The following is a 13,451-nucleotide window of genomic DNA, read 5'->3' as shown; positions in this document are numbered from 1 at the left end:
TTTGGGTGGGGGAGAAGTGGTGGAGAAGGGAGGGGGGTGGGGCAGATCCAAAGGTCCGGGTGGGGACAGGGACACATGGCCTGAGGCAGGGGAGACGGGTGACGAGGAGAGGAGACCCTGGCCGGGGAACGAGAGGAGAGGACAAGAGTGTCGAGAGGGGCCACGGGCATGGGAACGAGGGCCAGCACGACCCCCGCCCGCCCCGCGCAAAGCATGCCGGAAGCCCCGTCCGCTCACCACAGCAACTCCGCCCCCCCTTGCTGACGCAGCGCGAGCGGTCCATATCACCCCGCCTCCGCCAATCCCCGCTTGCCCGCGGGGCTACGCCCCCTCCGTGTACGGCGGCAGGATTGGTGCGCTGGGACAGGAAGCCCCGCCTGCTGGGCGCGTTCCTCTCCTAAGCCCCGCCCCCTAAGTACGTGCCGAGAGGGCTGGCCGCGCTCCCCCCCAGCTCCGCCCACCCGGGGAGCTTCCGCCCTGTCGTTAACCCCGCCTGCGCCCCGCCCGCCCCGCCCCGCAGAGCACGCCGGGAGCGGCGGGCGCGCGGTGATGGCGGGCGTGGGGCCGGGCGGGCGGCGGGATGTCGCTGTAAGGGCCGCGCTGGCCGTGGCCGCCGCGCTGGCGCTCGCCCTGGCCTGGCTGCTCTTTCGGGGCGCCCTGCTGGGCGCGGCTGCGCTGGGCGCGGCAGGCGCCTGGTGCGCCATGCGGCCCGGCCCGCCCGCGCCGCGCCCGCCCGGCAAAGCCGCCGCCAACGGAGGCCCGGCCGCCAGGGCCGCGCCGCTTCGCCCCCAGCCCGGGTAAGCAAGGGGAAGATGGGGGTAGAGCAGGCAGGGAAGCCTCAGCCCGCGCCGGAGGTGCTGACCGCATTCTGTCCCTATAGGGTTTCGCGCCGCCGGCCGCAGGCCCCGCGCCGCCGGTACCCGCTGCCTGAGGCCCGGTCTGCCGTGCCGCTGTGCTTGCCCGCCGCCCGCTGGGAGGGCGGCTCCCCCCGCAGCGCTCCTTGGGCCCGCCGTACCGGCCCGCTCCGGAGCCCCGTCACCGTGAGAATCGCCCCGCCGGCTGTCGGCATCGCCCGCTCCCCAGCGTGAGTACGGAGGAGACCGGGGCACACCTGGGGGAGCCCGGTTATCAGCCACGGTGGGAACCAGGACCCACCGGGGGAAGCCTTAGCTGGCTGTGGTGTACCCGGGAGCAGCATCCCATCCTGAGTGCTGCCATGGGGCTGGGAGGATGGTGCTGTCCAAACTTCCCAGAAGGGCTGCGTGGGAGAGCTGTGGTCTCTATTCTGTAGGGGGATCACACTGGGGATCCCAACCTGCCTCACACCTTACTTTGCTCTGTTCCACAGTCTAGAGCAGCTGGTCTCGCCTCTGGCCTTCTCAGCCACCAGCAGCCCTGACCCATGTGCAAAGGAGACTGTGCTGAATGCCATCAGGGAGAGCAGAAAAAGGGCTGTGGAGGAAGAGGAGGAGGCCCAGACTTTTGGGAATGATCAGGAGAGCAAAAGAAGGTAAAAAGAGACCAGTTCAAGTTGCAGCTAGTGTGTTGGGAAGGTCACAGATGGGATTCTTGCTCCAGAGGTGAGAAATGGGATGTGTCCCAGAGCATGCCAGACCCCATGAGACCTGGACTCAGGATTGAAAAAGTAATGCCAGAAGCAGTCTGCAAAGAGGAAGATCCACCCCATCCATCACCTGGCCCTTGGTGCTACGTCAAAAGTCCTCCTTTTTGGTTGAAGGAATGTGGTTTTGATGTGGGTCCAGTTCCCCTGCCTGACTGGGATGTGTTTTGGGAAGCCTGGTCAGGAAGTGGCTTGTCTCCTTACAAGGGTTTGCAGAAGGGGAAAGCATGATAGGAAATGTTGGTATCTGCTGTGGGCTCTGTCAGTCCCGGGCTCCCAGGAGAGATGAGATTACCAGGTGAAAGCATTGCACTTGGAAAGCTCCAAGCACTTCCCTTGTGAGCTGATCTAGCAGAGGAGGGTGGAAAAAGAGAGTAAACAGGATATTGTCTAGTGCTACGTTTTTGCCAGTGTCCTGAGAAGGACAAGGAGTAAATACTGAGAGCCATGGTCTGTCAGAGCCTTTCCAGCCACCCAGCCGCAGCACTTGCCTTGCTATCCCACCCTCCTGCTTTTCCTAGAATAACAGGATGATTTGGGTTGGAAGGGACCTTAAAGCTCTTCCAGTGCTGCCTCCTGTCATGGGTAGGGACACCTTCCACTAGACCAGGTTTCTCCAAGCCTTGTCCAACCTGGCCTTGAACACTTCCAGGGATGAGGCAGCCACAGTTTCTCTGGGAAACCTGTGCCACGGCCTCACCACTCTCAGAAGAAAGAATTTATTCTGTGTATCCAACTTAAATTACTCTGGTTTCAATTTAAAGCCTTTCCCCCTTGTCCTATCACTGCACTTCTTGATGCAGTCCTTCTCCAGCTTCCTTGCAGACCCCTTCAGATCCTGAAATGCTGCTGGGATCTCCACACAACCTTCTCTGTTTCAGGCTGAGCAGCACCTGATGTCTCAGCCTGTTTCCATAGGGAAGGTGCTCCAGTCCCCTTATCAAATCTGTAGCTGTTTCCTAGACTTGCTCCAACAGTTCATCCTTCCTAGTTGTGTCCATGGAGATTCTTCCATCTGTGCTGGGATGGGGAGCTGAGACACTGCTTGGGCAGTGCCTGGGGCATTGTCCTGCACTAGGGCTGCTGCTAGAGGTGGCCCAGGGAGCAGAGCAGGGTAAAGCAGGGCGCACTGTTCTCCAGCACTGAATTCCCATCTCTGAATGCTTGGCTCATTGGATCTGAGCCCCATAAGAGCCATTGAGGATGACGACAGAATGAGTACACAGACAGGATTAGCTTAGGGTATTTGTCTTTAAACTGTTTTTTTTTTTAATACACCAATACACAGCTCTGTCACAAAAGTCAATTTTGAAGGCATTAATATCTGGCAAACACGAGGAATGCTTGTAGATGGAAAATTCCGTGTCCGTGGTGGACAGAAAGGAGCTGTGTCAGCTGGAGTGTGTGGGATCACCTGTGCCTTAGGGTCAGCTTGCTGTTGGCTTGAGAGGAGCACTTGGCCAAGTGACAGGACTGTCTTACACCTCCAGCTCCACTTTACAGCAGGGTGTCTTCTGTGATTTTGACATTTCAGATCTTCATAAAATCTGTGGGAAGGGAAATCGGGTATTTGGCTTGAGCTGTCCAGGGCATTGGTTAGGTAGAGGTCAGAGGGGGGAGTTTCAGAGCTCAGGTCTGTTCAGAAAGACTTGGCAGCTCATTTCTGGAAGTATTTTGGCTTAGAGTAATGGATTTAAGGAAAATTTGGGGGTTTTTTGGGGGGTTTTGTTTTGGGTTTTTTTACACCATACTACTGTGCCCAGCAGGCAGCTGGAGGAGTTCCTGGTGTTTGGGATGAGAGTCAGTGAGGACAGGCCCACAGGGAGAGAAAATTTGCAGCAGAGTGTAGATGGAGGAAAGCTCTGTCCTGGGTATTGAGTACCAGGAAAAAAGCAAGGTTTGATCTCTGGGTGCTCAGCCTGCCTTTCCCCAGGCTGAAAGACGCTGCCACACTGTCATCGACTTTCACACTCATTTCCCACAGGCGCCATGACAGCAGTGGAAGTGGGCAGTCAGCATTTGAGCCGCTGGTAGCCAATGGTGCCCCTGCTTCTCTCATACCCAAGTAAGTACCCAGTGGGCCAGAAGTAACTTCTGGGATGGGAGGGAGCAAATGTCTGTGGGATCTGGAAAAGGGGACTTGGGTTTTACTTGCAGAACTTGGCTTCAGGGTAGAACAAGAGAAGCTGTGGTTGTGCCTTCAGTCTGTCGCCCTGTGACAGGACTGTGCTGCAGCTGAGGGTTGTTTCTAAGCCGGATTGCCTTCCTCCATCTGCCCTGCATGGAAAGAACTGGTGGGCAGGATCAGTGAGCAGCTCATCAAAACTTCGTCCCCCTCCAGGCCAGGCTGTCTGAAGAGGGGTCTCATCTCACACTGCCCAGATGACTGCTCCAACAAGAGGTCTCGCACGTCCTCTATGAGCTCCCTCAACAACACCTACACTGGTGGGATCCCCAGCTCCCTCCGCAATGCCATTGCCAGCTCCTACAGCTCCAGCCGAGGCCTCACGCAGGTAAGGACACTGCAGCTTGACAATTCCTTTGGGATCACCCATGTAATCCCAGCTCTGGGCTTATGAGGGAACACTGGTGTGGCTGGGTGCCTGAACCCAGTGTGCTCAGCCTGGCAGTCTCATCACCCTGGGGATCAGGTGGGCTCTGAGCCATGGGCCAGTCACTAATTATCTGGTTTTTGGAGGAGTCCCAGTCTGAGCTGTACTGCTGCTTTTACACCAAACCAAGAATGAGACTGTTTTCCTCTCTCTCTTTGACCAGTCTGCTAGACTGGATAGATCCAGGGGAAAAAAAAAAAAATGGTTTGGCTGTGCTGACATATTTTCAGCTGGAGTCAGCAGTGTGGGAGCTGTGTGTTCCCACACTGACACAGATCCCACCTGTGATGGAGCCCTGCTTGTGGCCTGGCTGGGCTTGCAGATGTGCCAGGGACACATAGCCATGGCTACTGGAGCTCTTTCTGTGGGGGAGGGTTTGCTCCAGGCAGCAGGAGGAAGGGGTTTGCTGGGGGTTCAGAGTCTGACCCTTGCATTGGGATCCATCTGCTTTGAACTCCTGGCAAGGAGGTGCTGGCTCCTGCCAGAGCAGCCCTACACATGAGGGTGTCCAGAGCAGTTGGATGGCCTCTGCCTGGGTCACATAGTGGGAAGCCTGCAAGAACCCTGCAAGAGCAGGCCCAGTGCTCCCTCTGCTCAGCCAGGGCAGTAAAGGCCCTGGAGGCTGCTTGTTCCTTATGTGGATTCATCTTGCAGTGGCCAGACTTTGTGCTCCCTAAAATGTGGAGGGGAGTTTAAGTGGTGGTGAAGCAAGAGAAGCTCTGAGCTCATTGGGTTCAACAGCCCAATGAGCCCTGGGCAATGGGGCTTAGTGTGGGTGACCAGGGAGGAGGGGGGCTGTGCTCTCTGTTACACCCATGCCAAGTTACTGCTGGTATCTCTCTGCATTCAGCTGTGGAAGAGAAGTGGTGTGGGTGTGTCCCCTCTGTCCAGCCCAGCGTCCTCCCGCCCTCAGACACCAGAGTGGCCTCTCAAGAAAGCCAGGTAATCAGCTGGTCACCTGGCAAGTGCCTGCTTGCTGATGGCCAGCTAGCAAGAAAACAGTCCTTCCCAGCCATCTTAGCATGCAAATCCCACTTTCCACTGGGACAGAGCAGACTCCTCTCATAATGATGTAGAGACCCGTTTGTGTCAATCCGCCTCCCTGTCACCTGGCTATGCTGTGGCATGTCCAAGCTGTGCCACCCCTGGCCTGCTACCAAGCCAGGTCAGAGATTAAAGGGCACAGGTTGCCGCAGTAGTGGTGGTGCCTGATGGCATTGGCATGGCCTGGATTGCTGGATCATTGGGAAGAGACAGGCCCTGATTTTTTGCCATCTCAAAGTCAAATCCCAGGATCTCTATTTTAATGCTGCCTTGGAGCACAGCCTGTCTTCTCCTCCTTCTCAAGTCAGAGGAGCCTAAGCTTATGTCTGAACTAAAACTGGTATAACTACCTGGGTGGGCCCAAGCTACAAAAGGCAGTGACTCCCATCTGAGACCCCCCAGCTACCCTCCTGAGGCCGATTTGTCTTGTGGAAGGTGCACAGGCTCAGCCAAGCTGAGTCTGGAGCAGGAAGCAACTCCTCTGCCTGGAGCTGGGCAAAGCTTTTGTCCTGAGATCTGTTTGCAGGAGGCAAATAAACACACCCGGGATACTTGTAGGATTCTTCATCTTGTTCAGTGTCAGCCCTGGGGATAGGGCTGAGCCCATGGTTGACCCTAACTGTCCCTCCTCCTTACGCAGGGAAGAGGAGTCCCATTGTTCCAATGCTTCCACCCCAGTGAAATCAGACAAGGAGCTGCAGACAGAGAAGGGTAAGTATAGGTGTGCCCTTACCCTGCATCCAGGTCACTGGTGCAAGCAAGAGAGCAGGACAGGAGGCAGCTGAGGTCTGCAGTGGGATTGGCTTGAGGGTCATGTGGAAACTTGGCATGTGCTGCTCCCAAGGCAGTGGCACTTCTGCTGGCCTCAATGACTGCCCTAGTGGGATTTCCAAGTGATAAGGGGATGCTGACAGTGTTGAGGTGCTAGCAGATGCCTGGGAGCTGGCTTGCAAGGGGGAGCTCCAGCTTTCAACTCAGCATGGGTCAGGTGTCAGCCTTGATCCACAACCTGCTGTGGCATGCGTAGCACCTGGCCAGATTACAGTCTGAGCTTATTCCAATGCTTCCTCAGCTAAAACAGAGAGGAAATCCTCTGTGCCCATGGCAGATGGACTCCATGATACAGTGCCAGATGTGGCATGTGGTTTGGGTAGGCAGTGTGTTGGCACCATCCATGGAGCTAGGAAGGGGCCACTGCCCCACAGAGCCCTACTAGCCTCATGTCAGGGACCTCCTGGATGTGAAGCTGCTCTTTGGGGACATCACAACCTTGTCTTCAGCTTCAGACTGTGCCCCTGGCCCTGTCCTCTTAGAGGGACCACCCAGAGTGCAGTCAGAAGGGACAGCCCCGTCACTAAAACCAAACACTTCTCTGCCCAAAGCTTGGCCTGACTTGACTTGTCTCCTTCTATAGTGGTGGAGTCATCAGTGTGGAAGAAGCAGAATTCCCTGAGCCTGCAATCTGCGTCGGGGAGCAGTGGGAAGCGCAAGCGGAAGATCCCGTTGGTGTCGTCCCTCCATGGGGACCAGCTGGTGCTGGTACGTCACTGTCTCGCAGCCCCTTTGGCCCCACTCTGGCAATAGAATGTGCTCACTGCAATTTCTGCAGGGCTGGGGGCACACTGACCTGCCTGCCCTCAGGAAGGAGGCCCCATCCTTGGCCGAGTGGGAAGTGACGCTCTCCCCAGCCCCAGTGTCTGGTGGGCTGTGCGTGGTTGTGCTGCCTGCTGCCGGACCAGGTAATGGCCTGGGGAAGGCCTGCTGTGCCCTCAGTGCCACGCCGGGGGCCCACCAGAGTTGGGAACCGGAGCTCCATGGTAGCTGCGGCAGGACCTCCTGCTTCACAGGGCGTGCCACAGCCAATCACCAGCACACCTTCAAAGAGGCTCTGCCTGCTTCCCTGGAAAGGAGCTAAGCTGCTGCTGCTCTCTCTTGGCAGCCTCCACCACCTCAGCTGGGCTACTCCATCACCTCAGAGGACCTGGATGCAGAGAAGAAGGCAGTGCTGCAGTGGTTCAACAGTGTTTTGGAGGATAAGGCTGGTGAGGATGGGCTGGGAATGTGGAGGGATAGGATCATGCTTGGGTTTGGGGGTGCTCTTAATGTCCTCTAGCTGAGGAGATCTCATGTCACGTGGTGCTGGGTGAGGTTGCCTGGGGCTGTAGAGTGTAGGTGCAGTTCCCCTGCCTGCTGGGAAGCTCTGCTAAGGGTTTGTTCCTCACAGCCAGTTGTGGGTCCTGATATCTTGCTGTTTCCCTGTAGATACAGTCCCCAGCACCACTGCAGAGATGATGCCTGTGTCCAAGCCACTGGCGTTTGCTGTGACCTCCCCTGGGCCTATGCCTGCCTCCACAGCTCCTGCCCCAGCCAGCTCCTCACTCCTGGACAGCCTGAAGAAGATGCAGAGCAGCCAGGCTGTACCCACAGCACCAGGTGAGGAGGGGGAGGAGAGTTGGCACAGTGGAATGCCAGCAGAATGGGGCAGGTGCAGCAGGATCTCCTCGTTGCCTCTGCATGAGGCAGCTGACAAAACCGTCTGTTCAAATGCTCTGCTGGCAGCAGAGCTAGCAGGCAGGGCTTGAGGGGACACCTTTGGGGATGCTGAGGCACCTTTTGGTCCTGCTGGAGGCTATGGTAACCATGGAGGGCTAGGTGTAATGGGATATCGAGGAGCCTTTGCAGCAGTGGGTGGGTACCTGTCAGAAGGGTGGGCTTCTGAAGCTGCCTCCTTGTCTGTAAATAAGCTCTCTCCCCTTTCCAGACTCCTCTGGAGCTGCAGCAGCATCCCAACCACTTCCATCAGCTGCGCCACCACCTGCTCCTGCTGCGTCATTGGAGTCGAGCTCTCTACCTGCCATCCCTGCTGACACCAAGACTGTGCCTGTATTGAGCACACCTGCCCCCAGTGCTCCCCCTGCGCTGGTGGTGCAACCCCCCAGCAGTCTGGCCCCTCCTGGGTTCACCGAGCTGGGTCAGACCCCCAGCAAGCCTCCCTCCTTCCCAAAGCCAAGCATCCTGTTTGGGATGCTGAGCACCTCTCCAGCCAGCCAGCCAGCAGTGACCACTGCTGTGCCCACCGCATCCACTGCTGTGCCCACTGTGCCCACTGCCATGCCCACCACAATCCCTGTCTTCAAACCCATCTTTGGTGCTGTGCCTAAGAGTGAGAACGCAGCAGCCTGCACAGCTGTCACTTCCACCACAGTCACCGTGTCTGCAAGCTCAGGCCCTGCCTCAACATCCTCCACATCCTCCATATTCAAGCCCATCTTTGGCAGCATCACTGCAGCTTCATCTCCAGCGAAAGTCTCTCCTTTTGCCTTCAATCCTCTGGCACAGCCAGCCTCAGAGCCACCAACTGCCTCCACAGCTACTCTGGCAGGATTCACGGGTCTTCCCAACGTCATCTTCACCACTGCAGCTACAACTGCTACCACCCAGAGTTCCTCTACGGATGCCACCATTAAACCTGTCTTCAGCTTTGGATTGAACCCACCTGCTTCCACTGGCCCTGCCTCCAGCGTGACTGTCACTGCTGTCACCTCCACCAGCACAGCACAGCCCTTCCTGTTTGGGGGCCTCGCCAGCTCAGCTCCTGGCACAGAAACCAGCTTTGCAGCCTCAGGGCCTGTGTTCCAGTTTGGGAAGCCACCTCCAGCCACAGTCACTGCCACCACCAGTGTCTCTGGAGGCCCTGCCTTTGGCCAGATACCTTCAGCCTCGACAGTTGCTGCCACCACCGTGGGCTTTAGCATATTTGGGAGCACTACGCTGACCTCTGCCTCGGCCACCACAGCTCAAGTGCCGCTGACATTTGGCTCCTCCATTTCAGCTTTTGGCAGCTTTTCAGCCAGCGCAAAGCCACTGCCACCATACCCTGGCACTGGGAGCCAGCTGACCTTCAGCACTGGGGCTGCTGAGAGCCAGGTGCCTGCCAGCAAGCCTGCTGCTGGCTCTATCACCTTCACCCCCCCATTCAGTTTTGGAGCCTCCCCAGCACAGTCAGTGGCTCAGCCAGCATTTGGCAGTGGTGCCCAGCCAGCCTTCGGCACAAACAGTGCTCAGAGCTCCTTTGGCACTAGCAGCACCCAGGCAGCGTTTGGGACCACAACCTCAGTGTTCTCTTTTGGAACAGCCACCTCCACCACATCCAGCTTTGGTGCCACCACCCAGACCACAAGCAGCAGCACCAGTGCCACTGTCTTTGGCAGCACCCCATCTCCATTCACCTTTGGGGCTGCCACCCAGCCAGGCCCCGCCACCAGCGCCTTTGCAATGGGTACACTGGGCCTTAGCAGTGGGTCTCCGGCTGTGGCCTTCAGCTTTGGGGCTGGGCAGAGCGGGGCAGCCCCGGCAGCAACACCATTTGGTTCATCTCTGCAACAGAGTGCGCTGGGAGCTCAGGGCCAGAGCACGCCCTTTGCCTTCACCATGACCAGCACTCCCAACAGCAAGCCTGCATTTGGAGGTGAGTCATCATGGAATGGGTCATGTTGGAAGGGACCTTAAAGATCATGTTGATCCACCCCTGTGCCGTGGACAGAGACACCTTCCACTAGACCAGGTTGCTCAGGGCCCTGTCCAACATGGCCTGGAACATTTCCAGAATGAGATGGGGGCAGACAGGCCATCTTGAGGATCTAGAGTTGGGCAATAGTATTCCTGATAGAGCTTGCCAAGGCTCCTGGGGTTCGCAGCCCTGGTGAGGCTAGTGCTCCTGCTATGTAGAGCCTTGCCATCCAAAGGCACTCACATCACTCCCTGTAAGGATCCTGGCCCTCTGGGGAGTGGAATCCCTAAACTCTGCTCATTGGCCCCTCTGAAGGCACCAGTGTCCCAGCTCTGCCCATCTGAGTGTCCTGCAGGAGCCAAGATCATCTGAGTCCTTAACAGCCACTTGGAATGCCTTAGTGAGTTGGAATGTTGCCAGCCAGCAACTGCCATCACTTCATGCTTGCTCTCAGGTTTCCCTAACATTGCAGATCCTTGCTGGATTCCCAGCTCCTGTGGAACTGAAACCCACACAGTGAGCAACTCCTTGATCTGGAAAGGCCAAGGTCTTTGTTCCTCCCTGGCAAATTCTTCTGTGCAGGCCTGCTGTTCCAAGAGCCCAGTAATTATGCAGGGAGTGTAAATTTTGAATTAAAAGAACTTTTCAGGAGCTGGTTCTGTGGTGCTTCAGCCCCCAGAGAGCTTCCTTTGGCTCCTGTGCCCTCACCCTGTGCCTCCTTTGGGTGCCACCAGCTCCAAAAGGCTCTTTCTCCTTTGTCAATGCTGACTCACAACGACCTGTTGCTTTCCAGGAGCTCCGGTGCCAACCTTTGGGCAGAGCACACCTGTTCCTGGAGCCGTGGGCAGTGGAAGCGGCACCCTTTCATTCAGGACACCCAGCACTCCTGCGTCGAGCTTTGGAGGAGTCGGCACTTCCTTTGGTAAGGTGGGAGTTGGTGCTCCAGCCTTGGGGAGCTCCTGGGTCATGGTGTCCCCTTGGGCTGGGAGCAGTGGTAGAGCCAGGTGTGCTCTGGGACACAGCTCAGGTGGTACCTGCCAGACTCTGGGGGATACCGAGCCTTCTGTTCCTCCCAGGGTGAGGATCGCATTGATTCCAAAGCTGCAGAGACCTTAGCAACCTTTTTGCTTCCAGGTTCATCCACTCCCGCCTTCTCCATCGGGGCAGGATCCAAGACAGGCACTCGCCAACGGCTGCAGGCACGGAGGCAGCACACCCGCAAAAAGTAACCCTAGTGCTACTGCACTCCACTAGCCCGTGTGTGGGGGCTCTGGGCTGGAGCTGTCCCTATGGTGGGACCAGGCCCCATCCCTGACACCCACCAGAGACCGTGCTGGGATGGGATAAACCAAACTCTTGTTACTTGAACACTTCCAGAGCCAAGGCTGGACAGATCTCTGTACATATCCACAATGTTCTTTCCCTCAATTTATTTTGCCTTGGTTAATAATGTGTACATTTCTCCCCACTTGCTTCTTCTAGCTGTTCCCTTGGCCCTCCCCAGCCCTCATCCAGCCCCAAGGCTGTGTCCCACTCAGAGCCTGGCTGGCAATATGCTGTGGTTCCAAGCTGCTGTCAGACACCATCTTCACCAGGTCCCAAAATCTTTCCCATTGTTTGTCCCAAGGCCTAGTGAACGTGGTCCCATGCCTGCAGCCAGGGTGGGTTCCAGCCTGGCTCTGTTTTGGTGCCACAGGTGAGTGGCGTGGGTGCAGCTGGGTGACACCCCTCTCTGGGACCTAATGTCCTGCTATCTCCAGCTGAGGACATGCCATAGCCCAGGACCTGGGCTGGAGGTGTGGGGTGAGGATTGGGATCCCCCCACCCCTCTCCCATTTCTGCTGCTCTGTGGGGCTGTGGGCTGCCCCCACCCTGCTCCCCAGTTCTGCTTTATCCGTGCTTCTGTTCCTGTGCTCACTGAGTCGAGTTTGGAGGAAGAGCTGAACCGTGTGTGTGGCGGCATGTTGGTTATGCCGGATTTGCTGTTTGGAGTTTCTTTTTTGGGGGGCACCAGTCCTTGGGGGGAGACGTGCCCCAGCTAATTGGGTGTTGACAGTAGCATCACTGCGTGGCTGCTCGTGCTGGGGAGTTGTCCCTTCCATGTCGTGACTGAAAGGCAGCTAGGACAGGGGATTCCAACTGTGGCAGTCTCTCTCCTCCCTTTCCCTCTCCCCTAGTACCTCTTCTGCACTTCAGGAGGCCCACAACTCCCACTCACAGAAGGAGTCCAGAGCAGATGCATTTTCCCCCCATCCCAAATCCAAGTTGTTTTTCATTTTTCAGCTCATCTCCATCCCAGTGGGTTTTACTAGCTCTTAGGAAGTGTGGTGCTGCCTCCCCTGTCCCCATCCAGCCAAGAGTGGGAATCCCACCCTTCCCTCCCTTGGAGTTTCTGTGGGAAGAGACTGCCAGAGCTGGGGGTCACCAAAGAGCCACCCCCTGTCCTGTCCCTGTTGAGGGATGGGCATTACATTCCCAGGAATGCTTTGCTGCCAGGTTTTTACTCTCCGAGCCGTGTGAGTGTGTGTGTTTGCTGAGGTCTAAATTTAAAAAAAAAAAAAAAAAAAAAAAAAAATCACAAATATTTAAACATTTTTTAACAAAATAAAAATTTATTTTTATATTTAAGCTAAATTGCCTTCAAATTCCTTCAAGCTTGGTTCAGTGAAGTTGCCTGCCCCACAGCTGTTAGTGTTTAGCTGTTGTTACCCTGGCTGTGCCTGTAGGAATGCACTGTGCTGGGAAAGGCAGCTGCATCCTGCAGGCTCTGCCACGCTCCCCCCACTGTACATCATCCCCTTCCTTTTAAATGTGACGTATGTGGATGTGACTAAACCTTTTTGTTTGGGTTTTTTTTTTAAGTTTTTTTAATTATTTCTCTGAGGGTGAGGAGCAGGAGCTCTCACATTATGGTGCCGAGTGCCAGGGTCAAGGCGTCTCCAAGCAGAAAGGACAGGGGATGGACTGTGTTGAATAGAGTGGACACAGCCCTGTAGTTAGGGGACACAGAGGACCTGCAGGTGTTGGTGGGAATGTTCTGGCTATCATCCACTAGCATGGATGAGGGGGGAGTGGGCCAAGAGCAGCCAGGCTGGGAAAATGTGTCCTTGGGGTTGGAGGAAGCAGATGGGCAGGGGTTAGTGCCTGCCAAGACTGAGCCGGGGTGCCCCAGCTAGCCTCCTGGGCCAGTAGAGCACCCGCTCCCCATCCTCAAGGTGCCAGGGTTTGGCCAGGTCAACTCTGACAAAATGGGGATGAGCTAGGACAACGTTGAGGGCACCCTGGCTCTGGGTCCTGCCCCCCAAGTAGCTGCCCCACATAATCCCACACGCTATGAGGAGCCAGGCTGGCCCTTCCCTGCCACACAGGCACTGCAGGGAGAGCCCATTGTGCTTGTGGGGAGGCTGGATTTAACTGACTGAAGACTTGGATCATTCCGGTTATGGCTGATATTAGTGTGAATGTGCAATTTTTGTTTCCTTGCTTCTTATGTCCCCAGTTTAAAATAAAATGACTGTGTTAAAAGGCTGTGCCTGTGTGATTCCTGGGGCCAGGATTCCCAGGGCAGGGTGGTGCTCATGGGGTTCAGGTGCAGCACCCTCTGGCTCATGTGTCCTTCCTCCCCCAGTTCAAAGAGAGGTGCAGGGGCAGGATTATTATTTCG

General features: G+C 56.5%; 1 protein-coding gene across 3 annotated transcripts; it reads left to right on the top strand.

Moving 5' to 3' along the window:
* The first annotated feature begins 508 nt into the window (after positions 1-508).
* POM121 (POM121 transmembrane nucleoporin) lies at positions 509-13,312 on the top strand. 3 transcript variants are annotated; one of them, XM_086859411.1, is made up of 13 exons: positions 509-638; positions 881-1,084; positions 1,349-1,510; positions 3,606-3,686; positions 3,963-4,134; positions 5,084-5,175; positions 5,918-5,988; positions 6,692-6,816; positions 7,217-7,319; positions 7,540-7,710; positions 8,039-9,745; positions 10,581-10,709; positions 10,922-13,312. In XM_086859411.1, exons 1-13 carry the CDS (start codon positions 550-552, stop codon positions 11,014-11,016), a joined length of 3,201 nt encoding a protein of 1,066 aa, XP_086715537.1. In that variant the 5' UTR covers positions 509-549; the 3' UTR covers positions 11,017-13,312. The 3 variants fall into 3 exon arrangements, with proteins under 3 accessions (XP_086715537.1, XP_086715538.1, XP_086715536.1); XM_086859412.1 differs by having other exon boundaries at positions 525-558; positions 903-1,084; XM_086859410.1 differs by having other exon boundaries at positions 544-797.
* The last annotated feature ends 139 nt before the right edge of the window (positions 13,313-13,451 follow it).

Source organism: Cyanistes caeruleus, chromosome 21 (genome assembly GCF_971803275.1).
Source record: "Cyanistes caeruleus chromosome 21, bCyaCae1.hap1.1, whole genome shotgun sequence".
In the NCBI taxonomy this organism is placed as follows: Eukaryota; Metazoa; Chordata; class Aves; order Passeriformes; family Paridae; genus Cyanistes; species Cyanistes caeruleus.
Note: the sequence above shows the minus strand (reverse complement) of the source record. Positions and strands in the feature narration are given on the sequence as shown.